Consider the following 17894-nt stretch of genomic DNA (forward strand, 5'->3'; position numbering starts at 1 on the left):
TAAAGATTGGAAGAGCAGGAATTTTTTAATATACAAGTCATATACACCTAGGATGACTTGAGGGAGAGCAATTCATGGTCTAATTTTCATTTTTGGGTGAACTATCCCTTTAAACAGCTCGTAAAGATACTTTTTCACGGTTGTGAATGGCAGCTGGTCTCCCGTGTGGAATACTTGCAGGTGTATCTGGGACGATAAGCCTCATCCACCTGTATCCCACACCATCCTAGAAGATGCTGCCGTAGTTGATGTATCCATTTCAGGGCGAGCTGCCGTCTATATAAATGCTTAGCTTTTTTCCGATGAGTTCAATCAGCCCTAAGTAGAAAGCTGCCAACATTAGCACTGTCTGTTTGAGTGCTTTCTGAAGCCTTTCCCGTCTCTTCCAACAGTTTTTGATGTATTTCATGCTAAAAAAAAAACTAAATCAGGCATAATTTGCACAGCCTGCTGCGATGATGGGTCGGGTGGCTCCCAGACACCCTACTTAGAGCAGACTATTGCGAAGAAGACGGTTTGCATGCTAACGGGTTCCTAGGGCTGTGCAAACACACTCGCTCATCCTCGATATGGCACGTTATCTGTCACATAGACATATGACTGGCCATGTTTATGAAAAAAATGGTCCTGTAAAACTTTGCCCATAAAATAAATTGGAATTATTTTAGTTGATTTCCCCTTATTTTAACAACTAAAAACAAAAATAATAGTGACAAATGTTTTGTTCCATTCCTTTCAGATTACCTGTCCCAAGGTGTTGATCTGTCAGGTATTGATGTCATAGAAAATGACCTGCTGTTCATCAGTCGAGCTCGTCTGGAGGTGGAGAACCAAGCCAAACGATTACTGGAACAGGGCATGGAAATTCAGGTAAAAATACCACAATGTCTTTGAGACAGAAAGTACAAAAGTGCCAATACTTTGCATTTTCAGAGGCATGAAAAAGCTTCAATGTAGTTTAATTTATGAGAAGTTTGTCTCTTGGCAAGCAGCAAATTCTCCCAACACCAAAATTAGAAACAATTTACAAGTACAAGCAATGCTGAAAATCCACTTGGGTTGTGTTATAAATTGTGATTTCAAATGCAATAATGAGTGGAATTGAGTTTATGTGGAGTCTACGTTTGCATTCACATATTTGCACTTCAAATTGAATTGATGTCTAACCTCAGCAGGACGAAACCAGTGCCAGTATTCTTTCCATCTCTCTCTCTATATCTCTCCCTCAGCATGTTTCTCTGTCACACACGATGCGCTCACACACAGCAGATGGGCCGCACTGGCCTTTTTTCCCCTGTCTACGGACACACAGCCATCACACTGAACTGTCCAGTCACATTTGAGAAATTCAGCTGCCACATGGAGCATCTCAGGGGCTGAAAGATGCAAAATATGTGCGTTTTTCCAATTACCATTTCAAAATGCCTTCACAAATAACCTACAGGATATGTTGCATATCATCATACAAACGCAGCTGTCACATTTCCTTCATGTTTTGCTGATTGCGTCTCTTATTTTTTTTCTTCCCTTTGATTGACAGTTTAATTTTTCAGCACGCTTTATGGAGCAAATCAATGCAGAGCTCCAGTTGGAGATGACAGGACACTTGAAATGCATGACTACAGGGTCAATAATTGATTGCTTTATGCATCTCTCATGGGCCATCAGGTGTCTTTGAAAGCATGAGCATTCAGGGATTTTGGGTGAAGTTGTACATCACATTTCTGATGATGTCCAGTCAGGAGAGTCTCATCTAGGCTGTGTTTCTTCCTGCATCTTTAATGGTTTCCATTGCTGGCCGCTTGCTAAAATAAGCCTCCCAGTGTCTGCCGGGTTTATTATTTTCTCCCTTTTATTTGTTTAGCTCTAGGGGTTTGATTGTGTGATGGTCAGTCACCCCCATATGTCTCAAGGTTACTGGCTGCACACAGCGTAATGGCATTGACCACTGTGTGATCTCTATACATCAGGGCCTAAAACTAACTTTTTTCCACTCCTGGCAATGGCCGGTGACTTAAGAAAATATACCGGCCATAAATATTTTTGTACTGGCCATGAAAAATGCAAAAATAACACTGCATAGTCTTCACTGTAAATTAAACATCCTTATTAATTAATCCTTATTAAAGTTATTCAGTCAAAAGCAGTGAATTTCTTTGTCCTTTTTTGTTTGATTAACAGCAGAAATATTAGGTTGCTGTCACTGTAAGAGCGAATGCGTGAATCTAATATACTGATAGGGTACACATGCATTTACTTTCTCAACTATTTATGCTCACTCAAGACATAACAGACTACGTTTACTAGGATTCTCGCGTGAACTTGTCCGCTTGAGCGCAGTAAGACGTGAAAGAGAGCTCAGTTTAGTATTTGTGCGCTGTCTGAGACGCGGCTTTCTGAGCGTGTTTCGGATGTTTGCGCGCACACAACTTTCCACACAGCTAGTAACGAATGCTCTCCCTTTCACGTCTTTGTGCGCTTATTTAAATTGTCAAGGCTTGAACTTTCGTGACAGTGTGTCATTCATGTTTGTTCACGTTCATGCATTGTTAGAACTTATAAAAATGTTACCGGCCAATTGGCAAGTGACACCATTTCATATACAGTGGCATGAAAAAGTATGTGAACCGCTTGTAGAATCGGTGAAAACGGGAATAATTTTAACTAAATAAGAGGGATCATACAAAATGCATGTTATTTTTATTTAGTACTGTCCTGAATAAGATATTTTACAAAAAAAAATGTTTTACATATAGTCCACGAGACCAAAAAATTGCTGAATAAATTAAAATAACCCTGATAGTTTCTGAACCATTGATTCTCAGTGCTGTGTGTCGTTCCCTGGATGATCCACGGCTGTTTTTTTTGTTTTGTGATGGTTGTTCATGAGTCTCTTGTTTGTCCTGAGCAGTTAAACTGCCCAATTTTCTTCAGAAAAATCCTCCAGGTCCCAAACATTCTTCAGTTTTCCAGCCTCTTTTTCATATTTGAACCCTCTCCAGCAATGACTGTATGAGTTTAAGATCCATCTTTTCACACTGAGGACAATTGAGGGACTCAAACACAACTATTAAAAAAGGTTCAAACATTCACTGATGCTCCAGAAGGAGAAATGACGCATTAAGAGCCAGGGGTGAAAACCTATTGAATTTGAAAATCAAGGAAAATTGTACTTAATTTGTCTTCCGGGAAACACAAGTATCTTCTGTTGCTTCTGAAGGGCAGTACTAAATGAAATATATATATATATATATATATATATTTAAACAAAATAAGAAAAATAATAAAGAAAAATTTGGACATCTTCATCCTGTTCAAAAGTTTTCACCCCCGCATTGTGTTTTCTTCTGGAGCATCAGTGAATGTTTGAACCTTTTTTAATAGTTGTGTTTGAGTCCCTCAATTGTCCTCAGTGTGAAAAGATGGATCTTAAACTCATACAGTCATTGCTGGAGAGGGTTCAAATATGAAAATGAGGCTGGAAAACTGAAGAATGTTTGGGACCTGGAGGATTTTTCTGAAGAACATTGGTCAGTTTAACTGCTCAGGACAAACAAGAGACTCATGAACAACCATCACAAAACACACACACAGCCGTGGATCATCAGGGAACGACACACAGCACTGAGAATCAATGGTTCAGAAACTTTTTATCAGGGTTATTTTTATAAATTCAGCTATTTTTTGTCTTGTGACTATATGTAAACATTTTTTATGTAAAATATCTTATTCAGGACAGTACTAAATAAAAAATGACATGCATTTTGTATGATCCCTCTTATTTAGTTAAAATTATTCCCATTTTCACCGATTCTGCAAGCGGTTCACATACTTTTTCATGCCACTGTACTTGCCAATGCTGATTTTTATCATTTGGCGCTTGGCGAGTGTTAATTTTAGGCCCTGCTTTACATTTAGATATTGTGTAATGGTGTCTGTCTTTCAAAACCCTTATAATGGCTGCCAGTGATCCTGAAACACAACCTGAGTCTTAGCGTAATTATTAAATTTTTGAGTAAAATGTCATGTTTTGTTTCCATTGAAACTTCGATTTAGCTCATATCAGCTTCAGAGGTGGTATACTGTTATTTATTGAAGTGATCTGACTAGGTGGCCAATAAAACAGCCATGCATCTCTAACGAATTCTCTCTCTGTGGTCTCCCTACAACTTTTCGAAATCTTGGCCTATTAGCATCTCATTATGAAACCAAGCGATGCAAGAGCCCCCTGACCTCTGTTCATGTATTTGTTGTTCTGGATCTCATCATGTAGTTCACTCCACTCCTCCATGGCCAGTCCTGCATCAGTATATTTAGAATTGTGTGGGTTACATAAGCCGCTATTCCTGAGCTCATGTGGAGAGATGGTCCTCTTCATTTCACTCTTTTCTTCTAAACAAAAAAGGAAATTTGAATCTATCTATCTATCTATCTATCTATCTATCTATCTATCTATCTATCTATCTATCTATCTATCTATCTATCTATCTATCTATCTATCTATCTATCTATCTATCTATCTATCTGTCTATCTGTCTATCTGTCTATCTGTCTGTCTGTCTGTCTGTCTTTATCTATTTATCTGTATATCTATCCATCCATCCATCCATCTAACATCCGTCTATCAATCTGTATATCTATCCATCCATCCATCTGTCTGTCTGTCGATCTGTCTGTATATCTTTATCCATCCATTCATCCATCCATCCATCCATCCATCCGTCTGTATATCTTTATCCATCCATTCATCCATCCATTCATCCGTCTGTCTGTATATCTTTATCTGCATGTATATCTATCTGTCTATCTGTCTGTCTGTCTATCCATCCATCGATCCATCCATCCATCTAACATCCGTCTATCAATCTGTATATCTATCCGTCCATCTAACATCCATCTATCAATCTGTATATCTATCCATCCATCCATCCATCCATCTGTCTGTCTGTCTGTCGATCTGTCTGTATATCTTTATCTGTATGTATATATATCTATCTGTCCGTCCGTCCATCCACCATCCATCCATCCAACATCCGTCTATCAATCAATCAATCAATCTATCTATCTATCTATCTATCTATCTATCTATCTATCTATCTATCTATCTATCTATCTATCTATCTATCTATCTATCTATCTATCTATCTATCTATCTATCTATCTATCTATCTATCTATCTATCTATCTATCTATCTATCTATCTATCTATCTATCTATCTATCTATCTATCTATCTATCTATCTATCTATCTATCTATCTATCTAACATCTGTCTATCTATATAATATCCGTCTATCTATATAATATCCGTCTATCTCTGTCTGTCCGTCCATCTATCTATCTATCTATCTATCTATCTATCTATCTATCTATCTATCTATCTATCTATCTATCTATCTATCTATCTATCTATCTATCTATCTATCTATCTATCTATCTATCTATCTATCTATCTATCTATCTATCTATCTATCTATCTATCTATCTATCTATCTATCTATCTATCTATCTATCTATCTATCTATCTATCTATCTATCTATCTATCTATCTATCTATCTATCATCTATCTATCTATCTATCTATCCACCATCCATCCATCATCTTACATCCGTCTATCAATCTGGATATCCATCCATCTATCTATCTAACATCTGTCTATAATATAATACCATCTATATAATATCCGTCTATCTATCTGTCTATCTCCGTCTGTACGTATATCTATCCACCCATCCATCCATCTTACATCCGTCTATCAATCTGTATATCCATCCATCCATCCATCCATCCATCCAATAGCCGTCTATCTATCTGTCTATCTCCATCCATCCATCTATCTTATCCCTCAGTTTGTAATAACAATCATTTTTACAATAATGCACTTAGAGTGTAACTTTATGGGGCAAGATATTTGTGCTGCTTATATTTTTTTAGTTAAATAATTTAGTTTTTTGCAAGTATCAAGTTATCAATTTAACTGAGTTGAATGGTTAAAAGTTGCATACTTTTGAAACCGTGCACATTTGAACATTTACAACCATACAATGCCTTGCCTTGCCTTGCCTTCCACTGTAAGTGTATTACTGTAAACATAATTTTCAGATTATCGTGCATTGATCCCGGAACATTCCTTTTAGCACACGAGCCAAATTCATTAGCGTTGCAAGAAGTCCTGTGCTTAAAGACGACATGAAACAATGCATTTGATTTCTGTAATATGACCAAGGATCAAGCCGGGTTTAAGTTGGCTATGATATTATTGATTAATCAAGTTTCATGTCATAATGAATAGATGAAAATAAACATTATCTGATGAATGGACTTCTATGGAAAGCTGCAGGAACTGTTCAACATTTTTCTTAAAAAATATGTAGGATCGAAAGGATTCGTCTGTTCAAAACCATTGCTTTTTGGTGCATAGTGACATATTGCATCATGTATTTTTTCTCCTCTACATTTCATTAAAATTGTACAGAAGAGTGGCCCTTTATATCAGTGCTTTCCTCTTGTGAAAGCATCAGCTGTCTGATACGCTGCCATACAGTCAGAAGGGCACTTGAAAGGAGAGTGCATTTGAAGGTCAAAATTAGACATTGACATGCATAGAGGCAGAACAAAAAGTGTGTCCTATATCTGCACATTCATTTCGGATGGGGTGAGAGAAGAGGAGGTCTGTTAAATTTTTTATCCAGCTTGTTTCAAGTCTTTTTTTTATTATTTCTCTGCTCATACATTTATATCAGCTGCTTAAGAGGGGTGTTTTCACACAGAAGGTCGCAGGAGGTCACACTCATGTTTTTCTTTCCTTTTTCTTTTTTTAGTGTAGATGAGGTTTTGGAAGTGGATTCTGATTACCGCAGTGAAGGTCTTTGCTTACTCGGCAAACATTGGTTGGAGGTCACTGAGGTGTGTGTGTGTGTGTGTGTGTGTGTGGTCCGAGCTGAAGAATCATACTAGGGTCTCAAAGGGCTCAAAATTCACTGTGTGGAGTCGCACAAGTGTGTAAGCGGACACACGTATACAAATGACTACTCTCGCCATGGCTCCTGTCTTCCTGACCCAGAAAAGCAGAGTACTCGCGGGGCCAGTGTCCTGTTTGACATGCTCGTAGGGGAATGGACATTAATGCAGCCTTCTCGCTTACAGAAGAGAAATGACAATCTTTCCATCCACAATACAGTGACCCTAAAAAATTCTGAATGTCACTGCATTGGAATGGAAAATATCAAGCCAAATGTCATTTGTTTAATAACGTACAGTAGACTTAACATTTACATGTTAAATCAATGCAGAGACGCGAAATGGCATTCTGCGGCGCGATTCGCGCGAATGAGGTGCCGCGAAGGACGCGAATTGAACGTTTTGAACGCGCGATTCGCGGGACATCAGAGCCAGCGGCAGACGGCAGAAGGACTGGCCGAGGAAAGGTTGCCCTCGTCGGCTTTGACGAGCGCTGAGCGCTGAACTCCGAAAACGCCAGATAAAATGTTCAAATAGGCACTCTTTATATAAATAAACCACAGATTTGAGCTTTAAACAACTACATTATCGACTGAAAAAGTCTTAAAACTACGTTTTGTCACACATTAACGGTAGATTTTAACAAAAAAAAGACATGTAAACACAGCCCATGTCAGCCATTTCTCAACGAGACGAGCCGCTGGCGGAAGCCCCGCCCATGACGCGAATTCGCGTCTGTTGTGCAGTGAATGTCACGCGTGTACAGGATTGAAGCGAGTAAACTCAAAATGTTCAAGCGTCCACCTTTGCGCGAATCGCATCCGGTGTGAACGCCACATTACACAGGTGAGCTAAACCGGCATGTTTATTGCTCGGTAGTGCGATCCGTTTAGCTCCACGAGTCGGTGGGCGGGGCTACAGAAGTAGGCGTACATATTTATCTGTTGAGGCGATGCTTCTGCTTTCGATGACGTCAATGGTCGACATATTCTGAGAGCTCTCGTTTTCTGGGCCTGGTGTCAATAAAAGCTTTTCTTTGACTAAAAAGGACGTTTTCAGCTCCAAAACTTACAGGATATTCTTATATCACGATGAACTTTTATATATCAAAGGCTCAAGGGAAAGATGATTTCTCAAGTCATCACCCCTTTAAGATTGAACATTGGTCTGGGGAGTCTGGTCTGTATTTTCTACTGCACAAGAGGCGTGATCAACGGGCATAGTTCAAATGACTCTGTACGCAATTGGATAGTCCAATCAGACCAACAATCCATCGCTTCCCTATCTGTCATTGTGTTAAACCCGCCAATAGCGTGCCAGGTAGTTAAGCCGGTTTGTGATTGATCCCCGCAAATTTCTAACAGAAGCAGGATAGAGATATGTACAGGTTTCCAGCCTGAGCTGCAAGGCGAAATCAAGTCGCTGGCATTTCAGGCTGGGTTTACCCAGTCTAGGGCTCAATGAGATTCTGCTCCCTTTTGGAGCCTGTCTCTAGTGGCCAGTCAATGAATTACAGTTTAAGTCACTTCCGTATTGGCTTTAAGAGAAACTGGGGGACGTTGCTGCTTGGATGAACTACACCTTTGGTTACTCTGCTAGGAGCACCTGAGTGATTGTGTGACTGTATTCACAAAAACATCTTCTCTCAAAATGTCTCAGCTCATCAGACCAGCATGACAAAGGATCAAATCACATGAATGATTTCTATATAAAGCAAAACTAATAGTTATACTAATAGTAATCATGTCTAAGTAACTGTACATTAGGACTAAATTGCTGATGTATATGAGAGAGATATTAAAAAGAGAGTTTGTCCGCTGACCAGTATGTTTTTATGAAATCATGTGATCAGCTCCATGCATGACCAGTCATAAAACTTGGAAAAACTGTCCCACTGCAGACATAAATAGTGAAATCACAGGAGTGTGGCTCCTCCACATAATAGATTTAGGCGCTGTATGTATTGGAGGGGCGTTGATGGCAGAATCAATGACGGTAGGGAACGAATGAGTCTAGGTTTTAACTGAGTCACCGCTGCTTTGACAGACAGATGTGCTTCTTGCCCTACTGAGAGTAACTGTGCATTACATAAGCTGACCAGCAGAACATAGATCATGCACCCTTTATACGATACGTCACCTTTGTCCATTTCAAGAGGTCACCTAGACAAGGAGGATGTGCATGTGATTGTCTCAAATGGATAGATAGGATGTGTTCTGTGGATATATGGTGCAGATATACAGTACACATTGCCACAATCGGTTTGGTCATATCATTATTTTTCAATGGTCATTTTACCAAATATTTTAAATAGTCCAGATATACTGTTGTTTTCCCCCAATGGATTTTCAAATTTTCCGCTTGTGGTTATACACTCTTAAAAATAAAGCTTGTATAATTCCAACATTTTGCATTGCACAAAGGTTATTTAGAGTGTAAAACAGTTTTTTAGATTATTAAAATGTTCTTTTGTCCATGTACACTTATAAAAAGATGGTTCTTTTACAAACGTTTTACTGAAAGATCTGAAAGATTCTTTGGTTCTTCAATTGCATTGCTGTGAAAATTAAAGTCATTTGGATTTAAATGATTTTCTGGTTAGACTTTACAAAAAGGTCTCATTTATTAACAGGGCTCGACATTAAGAATTTTATTCGTCTGATTGGACAAGTATGCTGATTAAAACCTCAACAAAAAATAACTAGGGAGTCACCAAAACGTGAGAATGATTCTGCATTTATTTAGTGTAAGTGGGGATCAATAGTGAATAATAATAATATAATATAATATATAATGTACTTAATGTAACACGGTTGGACTGTCGAGTCTCGTGCAAAGAAACTCAGTTAACTTACTGTGGTAAAAATTCAAAATGTGGAGTTTTTATATTTTTACCATATGATACAGTTAAGCAACATCACACGACTAAGAGTGCTGAATATCATCACGATTTACTTAATTTCATCGTTTGAATGAATGACTCGCTCATTAAGACGCTCACCTGCCGCCACCTACTGGCGGTTTAGTTTCATGCTTAAAAGTATCAAACATTTCTTATTTGTATATTCAAAAAATATTCAAAGCAATCTCATAACATTTTTAATGCAGTTGTAATTTTTCAGTGTAAATTATTTAATTTGATTGGTAACAGCCCTATAGTGTCGTATTATTCTAATTTAATTTAAAATGAGAATAAATGAGAATTAAATTATATTTACAACACAAAAAAAAAAAAAAATTTCAGGACAAGCAAATGTTTTACTCGGACAAGTGAATGGAAAGGTTTAATGTCAAGCCCTGGGGTCCGTTCTTCGTACCTCGCTTAATACATCTGAGATGATTTGACAGATCCCAGATCTTCTAATTGTGATAACTGATCTCTGGCTAATTTGGTTCCTCAAACGAATTTGCAAATTGGATTAAAATATCTGGATGAAGTTTTCTAAGATTACTGCGCGTTCCTGTGTTCCCTGAAGAGGGCAGTTGCATCGATACTCGAAACCGCGATCAGCAATGCAGCGATTGGCTGGTGGCAAGACACCAACGTAATGACATCATATAATTAAAAAAGCCACCTGGCAAAAATTTTTAACAAATTAAAAAAAACACGCATTTCTGGACCTTTACAAGGAAACAGCCAAACGAACAAACCAACATAAGAGTTAAAATAGATAAATGTGCACTGTTTTTTTTTTTTTACAGGATTCCCAATTATTTATATTCACGATTTTATAGTATTTGCACCCCTTTACATTTTTATTTCAGTGTTAATTTTTAATTCAATTTGAAGCAGATTTGTTATGTGACAGCATTCATTAAAGTTTCTTAAGGGTCAAGATCAAGTTATCTGCATCAAGCCATCCCATAATATCGGTCATCACTCAAATTAGTGCAGGGCTAAGGATAACTGTACAACATGTGTAATAAAATTATAAAGTAATTATTCCAACACAAAATAAATCTCTTAATCACGTGTCTATAGTATCAACACATTATAATATTATTTTCAAATACATTTTTATATTATTATTATTATTATTGCACCTGGTTCAGTAATGAACTCTTGTAATAAAGTAGCAGTGGCTGGGACAGATTTTATGTATCACCTCAAAATGCAATCTAATCCTGTTTACAGGAAATAAGCTGCTCCTGAGCCGGTTTGAGCTTACGGACCTGTTGCTATGAGCTTCGAAGAACCAAACAATCCAAGATCATGCCAAATCGTCAACAATCAAATCCAGCTAACCGAGTTAGCGACATATGAAGAACGGACCCCCGATTAATATTACTTAACACATGTCAACAGATATAACTTTTGACCTTAAAATGTTTTAGTAAATGTTTCACTAACATTAGTAAAGGCTGTAGAAGCATTGTTTATTGTTAGTTTGAGACCCCTTAACTGTCACCGTCCCACAGGTGGGACGCCTGGTGCTCTTTTTTTGATCGCCTTTTTTCATATCATATATTTAAGTAATTATCACAAATTAGGTATCATTTGAAAGCTTACAAACTCAAAATTCATCCTGTGAAAACCGTTTTGAAATCGGACATTGTGTTGCCATGGAAACGTTACTCTAAATTATTCTAGTGGGCTCCTCCCCTAGTGGGCGCTGTCATGTTTCATATTACAACAATTATTTTAACTACTTTATATTCAAAATCTTTTCCAATCTTGACAAAACGCATATTGTCGGAAAGGTCTGAGTCTCAAGGGTCCATATTTGATGACTGTTTTGTGATGGAAGTAATATTTGGACAGAAATTTACAGGAAAATGCATCAAAACAACAATAAATGGAATTTGAATGACACCCGGTGGCTATTTTTGGTACAGCACCCTAAACAAAATCTCATGGGGACTTCAATTTTTGTGATATCAACTTCAAATTTGGAACACAAATTGGTTAGACATATGGCTTTGATTTTATAGTAATTTTAGAGTAAATTCTTTTTTGTAAAATATATATTTTATATGAAATAAAAAATATTTAGTACAGTATTTTTCATTTACAGTAAATTTAAACTTCCATAACTATTTCATACTTTCATATTTTGAATTGCTTTCACTTCAACAATAATCTGCAGAATGTCGTCTTTAAAACGAGACCAAACTTTGGTCTATATTCCAAAGCATTCTTGAATTACAGCCCTTTAAGTTTGGATAGTGCATTTTCATGTGTATTCTCAAAAAGGGGGGTGACAGTTAAAGGTTTAACTAATGTTAACAAACGAAACCTTATTGTAAAGTGTTTCCTTTCTGTGCATCTGTCCGTTTTGCTCATTCTGTTGAGTTGTGTCCAGTGTGCTAGTGGGATGTGTTTTTTGTCCTCCGCAGCCTAATAGACCCATGTACCTGCGGCATATAATGGAATTTTCTCTCGCTCGCTGCTGAAAAGACAAAACAAAAATATGTTATCCGCCTTGGGCCAAACAAATACTGACAAGAATGTTAACTGAAAACGATTCAATGCTTCTTTTCTTTCTCTGCGATACCACATAACAATCTGACTTCATTCTATGTAGATAAATGCCTTTCACTCATGCATGATTATTTATAGGCAATTGCTAATGCGCAATCCCTGTCACTGATTTGATAACAGCGTTTTTTTATTGTTTGTTCAGGGCTAAACTTGATGCGTGACTCAAACTCTGCTCAAAAGGGTATTAATCATTTAGAAATGTCTTATTAGCACACGGTTAAGCTTGTCAATGCATTGTTGCTGCAAATGGCAGGACCCAAAGTGCATGTGGTTTTTGTAAGCGTCTGCGTGGAGATGTGTGGCTTCATTTGTGCTCTTTTGACTGTTTTGCACGCTGACATTCAACAGGGTTCAGAGAGAGAGAGAGTGTGTGTGTGTGTGTGTGTGTGTGTGTGTGTGTGTGTGTGTGTGTGTGTGTGTGTGTGTGTGTGTGTGTGTGTGTGTGTGTGTGTGTGTGTGTGTGTGTGTGTGTGTGTGTGTGTGTGTGTGTGTGTGTGTGTGTGTGTGTGTGTGTGTGTGTGTGTGTGTGTGTGTGTGTGTGTGTGTGTGTGTGTGTGTGTGTGTGTGTGTGTGTGTGTGTGTGTGTGTGTGTGTGTGTGTGTGTGTGTGTGTGTGTGTGTTCGTGTGAATGGTCTGATCTGTCTAATATTACAGCTTTGCGTGACAGATGGGATTGAGATGAGAACCTGGCAATCTCTACAAGTTGCATCTGTGCATATACGTATACACATTATATATAATAAAGTGGTTTTAATTAACTCGAATCATGAGTGCAAGAGTTCTGCAACAACCGCTCACACCCATTAATCACTGTGAATGATGAAATCGAGTCGTTCAGCCTACATTCTCAAAATAATTGTATAGCTAAATATTTAGCAATTAATTAAAATGGTAACACTTTACAATAATGTTCAACATTAGTTAATGTATTAACTAACATTAACTAACCATGAGCAATGCATTTGTTACTGTATTAGTTAATCTTCATTACGTTTGTTAATAAAAAATCCAGCTGTTCATGGTTTGTTCATGTTAGTTCACAGTGCATTAGCTAATGTTAACAAGATTTTAAATTAAGTATTAGTAAATGTTGAAATTAACAAAGATCATCAAATGCTTTATAAGAGCAGTTTATTATTAGCAGTGTTGGGGAAAGTTACTTTGAAAAGTAATGCATTACAATATTGCGTTACTCCCTTAAAAAGTAACTAATTGAGTTACTTAGTTACTTTTTAAGAAAAGTAATGCGTTACATTACTTTTGCGTTACTTTTTCTCACCTGGGCTGCGCTTGTTTTTGGTTTTGGGTTTTTTTATAACAAAAAAGTTAAAGACCTCTTCATACCAAAATTGAAATAATAAGCCTCAGGCTGAGGTAAAAATGCAAATTCACGCATGAAAAGTAGAGGGCGCAGCTCTGGTGTGCTGTGCTGCCATTCTGGATAATAGAAGAATAGGACGCATTATACTGTGAAATATTATTACAATTTAAACTAACTGGTTTCTGTGGTAATACTTTTTTTATTTATTTTTATGTAATTTATTCTTGTGATGGCAAAGCTTAATTTTTTTTTACAGCCATTACTTAGGTCTTTAGTGTCACATGATCCTTCAGAAATCATTCTAAGAGCATTTCTTAATATTTAATATTTAAAAAAAGAAAATAAATTAGCAAAGGCACATTAAATTGATCCAAAAAGACAGTAAAGACATGAAATATGAATATTACATTAATATGCAATACATTCTATTTATAATAAATGCTGTTATTTTTAACCTTCAATTCATCAAAGAATCCTGAAAAAAACTGTTTCCACAAAAATATTAATCAGCTCTGATGATACTCATAAATGTTTCTTGAGCAGCAAATCATCACATTAGAATGATTTCTGAAGGATCATGTGACACTGAAGACTGGAGTAATGATGCTGAAAATTCAGGAATAAATTACATTTTACAATATAATTATATATATATATATATATATATATATATATATATATATATATATATATATATATATATATATATATATATATATATATATATATATTTAATATTTCACAGTATTGCTGTTTTTCTTGCATTTTTGATCAAATAAATTAAGCCTTGGTGAGATTTAGACACTACTAAATGTTTCTGATTTGGTTCATGGTGTTTTGCTTCATGAATTTCATGAGAAAATGAATGGGGAAAATGCCATGGTCTCTAAAAAAGTCAATGTCATTGTTGCGCACTATATAAATCTTCACTCATTTCACGTGGTCCAGTAGGCTCAATTGTGCTGGTCACAGAAAAGGTTACACAGTCGCTCTCCTGATATTCACGGTTCATCCATTTTTCGAGTTGCGTGTTTGAGTAACCTTTACATCAAAAGCAATGTCTCTCAGGATTTAAAGCTGCTAAGGAGTGAAATCATTGCTTTTGTGCACTCCTTAAGTATTTTTTTTTTCCTGAATCTTTTGTGCCTCCCTTTTCTTTTGCCTCCTCACTCACTTCAAACATTACATCTCTGCCACTGTCTCACATTCTTTCTCTGTCTGCTCCCTAAAGACCGTCGTGAAGATGGAAAGTAGATATGCTGGATTGCTCAGATAGCTGACAAGCACTCAGCGGGTGTGGCCTGTTCTGCCAATATGGCTGCCTTTGTTCTGTCAGTGGAAAGAAAGCAAAAGGCTTGTTTAGAGTGATCATAAAATATTTACAATATGTTTACCGCAAGTGATATACTGGACAAGACTTGTGTGAACTCAATCTCACTGCTGAATGAAACACCTCAAAGTCAGCATGAAATGAAAATTCAACAAAAAATGGAGAACAATTCATCTGTGCATGTTTAATATATATATATATTTTTTGTAATGTTTAATCAAATGTCAACTGGACCTTGTGAAAAGGTACTTCTTTGTGTGCTTAAACTCCCTGCAAGCTCACATTCATCAGCCACGCCCACATTCACAAGCCACGCCCACAACCCAACAACCAATCAGGCCCTTCCATTTCATCACGACTGATGCTTAAGACACCAGAAGGCCAATCTGCTAAGCCAGCTAAGACCAAGAAACCACTGTAGACTGGATTAATCCTTGTTTTTCAGCAGGGCTGTGTTTAATTTTGAAAGAGTACACTGTTACAAATCAGAGACCTGTTAGCGACTGACTCCCATGTGTGCTGATTAGCACTCCTCTTTCTCGCACGTCGAGTACTCTCGCCCATTACCCATCAGTAACACGTTACTGCCAGGCACCCACCTGACAAATTACTGTTACCATGGAGACCATATGCACATATCTGTTCTCTCTGATGTACGTTCTTCACGATTAAAAAGTCACACAAAGGTTAAAAGTGCAAAGAGGCAGCAGTTTATTTATAGTTTAGAGTGTCATTACGAGAGGATTTGATTACTAGTTCTGTTACACCATGATTTTTTTTAAATGTATGTACAGTTACTGATTGATTATCATTGGTTTATATTCATATATCATGGGATCTTGGAATTAATATGAAGAAAGTATGCTATTTGCATGGTTTGTTAATACTATGAAATTGTTTAAAGGGTTAGTTCTCCCAAAAATGAAAATTCTGTCATTAATTACTCACCCTCATGTCGTTCGACACCCGTAAGACCTCCGTTCATATTCGGAACACAAATGAAGATATTTTTGTTGAAATCTGATGCTGAGAAAGGCTTCAGATAGGCCTCCATTGGCATTCAGTACATTTACACTCCCAAGACCCATAAAAGGCACTTAAAACGTCATTACAAAGTCCATCTCACCACAGTGGCTCTACAATAATTTTACGATGCGACGACAATAGTTTTTGTGCGCAAAAAAAACCAAAATAACACCTTTATCCAGCTTGTTATGGTCTTCCGTGTGTGCCTCCACGACGCATGCGCGAGAATATGACGTAGCGCCAGCGTTCGGGAATCCATGAAATGCACACTTAAGCCCCATTTTGAGAACTACGCTGAGACCTAAAGCACGATCAATGTAGAATTCAACAGCTTAGACACGCGCATCTTCCTCTGCTTGTAAACAAATCCCTTCTGGGTCATGTGTCCGAACGCCAGATCTGCGTCATATTCTCGCGCATGCGTCGTGGAGGCACACACGGAAGACAATAACAAGCTGGATAAAGGTGTTATTTTGATTTTAATGAGCGCTGAGCGCCCGGTAATCGCCTGGATCTCACATCTCCAAAAACGCAGATTATTTTTTTAAATAGGCGCACTTTATAAATAAACCACAGATTTGAGCTTTAAATAACTACATTCTTACCTGAAAAAGTCTTAAAACTACATTTTGTGACACAATGACAGTAGTATTTTTACATTATGTGGGGTTTCTCATCACATTACTTTACCACGTGACTTGATTGGTTATCGCGGCGCAAATAGACGCCAAAGTTCAGATTTTTCAACTTGGGCGTCAGACACGAATTCGCTTCAAACGTGCGAATGCACAAAAAGCACCAAATAAAATCACTTGCGCAAGACGGTCGATTCACGTCATTCGCACGAACTGGACGCGTGAATGAGGCGGAATCGCGTCAACGCGTCTTTACATTGACTTAACATTGAATTCACTCGCTCTATTCGCGCTTGGTGTGAACGCATCATTAGGCAATGTTCACATTGCGAGCACTCAGTGCTCAAGTACGATTTATTGCTCAGATCTGGGGTTTTTTTGCATAAATATTCACATTGTTGATTTAAATGTGGCCAATATCAGATTCCAGTGTGAACAGATCATGGTCCTGGACTGACCCGCATGCGCAAAAGGACGATAAAAACACGCTACGCAACACATGGTCATACTGAAGTAACGCTGCATTCACACTGGGAATCGGTATCAACGTTTCTCATTTACTTTACTTACTACTGTAATTAAGCCACGTTTAGTAGAATACTGCCATCTAGTGGCAGCAGGTTTGGTTCTTAGACAGCTGTGTGTGTGGATCGTGCAAGGCCAAACCGGCGAAATGAAAGTATCAAATATCATCGATTCACATACGAGTCAATGAATGCATGCGCGTCACCGGATCCACAAATGCACATCTTACTCATTGCACGCACAAATTCTGACTTGCATTAATAAAAAATCAAAGTTTTGTATTCACAACTATCTCTATTTGTACAAATCGCTGCACATTCATGTAATTCTGTATTTTGCACACTCAAGTTAAAGGTCCCGTTTTTCGTGTTTTTTTGAAGCTTTGATTGTGTTTACAGTGTGCAATATAACATGTGTTCATGTTTCATGTGTAAAAAAACAGTATTTTTCACACAATTTACTTATCTGTATACTGCTGTTTTCACTGTCCTCAAAACGGCCTGAGAATTTCCTCGTTCTATGAAGTCCCTCCTTCAGAAATACGTAACGAGTTCTGATTGTGCCAGCGGTTCCCGTGTTGTGATTCGACAGCAGCTTAGCTCACGTTGCCCGGAA

At 37.5% G+C, this 17894-nt stretch overlaps 1 protein-coding gene across 3 annotated transcripts in view; it reads left to right on the forward strand.

The window, feature by feature from the left end:
* The window catches only part of cog5 (component of oligomeric golgi complex 5), a 124395-nt gene that overhangs the window by 41344 nt on the left and 65157 nt on the right, over positions 1-17894 (forward strand). For all 3 annotated transcript variants that reach the window (XM_079817832.1, XM_079817831.1, XM_079817833.1), the window contains one exon: positions 740-870. In XM_079817832.1, the coding sequence (XP_079673958.1) occupies positions 740-870 (131 nt within the window). The remainder of the gene's footprint in view (positions 1-739; positions 871-17894) is intronic.

Source organism: Gobio gobio (assembly GCF_949357685.1).
Source record: "Gobio gobio genome assembly, chromosome: 5".
Taxonomy (NCBI): Eukaryota; Metazoa; Chordata; class Actinopteri; order Cypriniformes; family Gobionidae; genus Gobio; species Gobio gobio.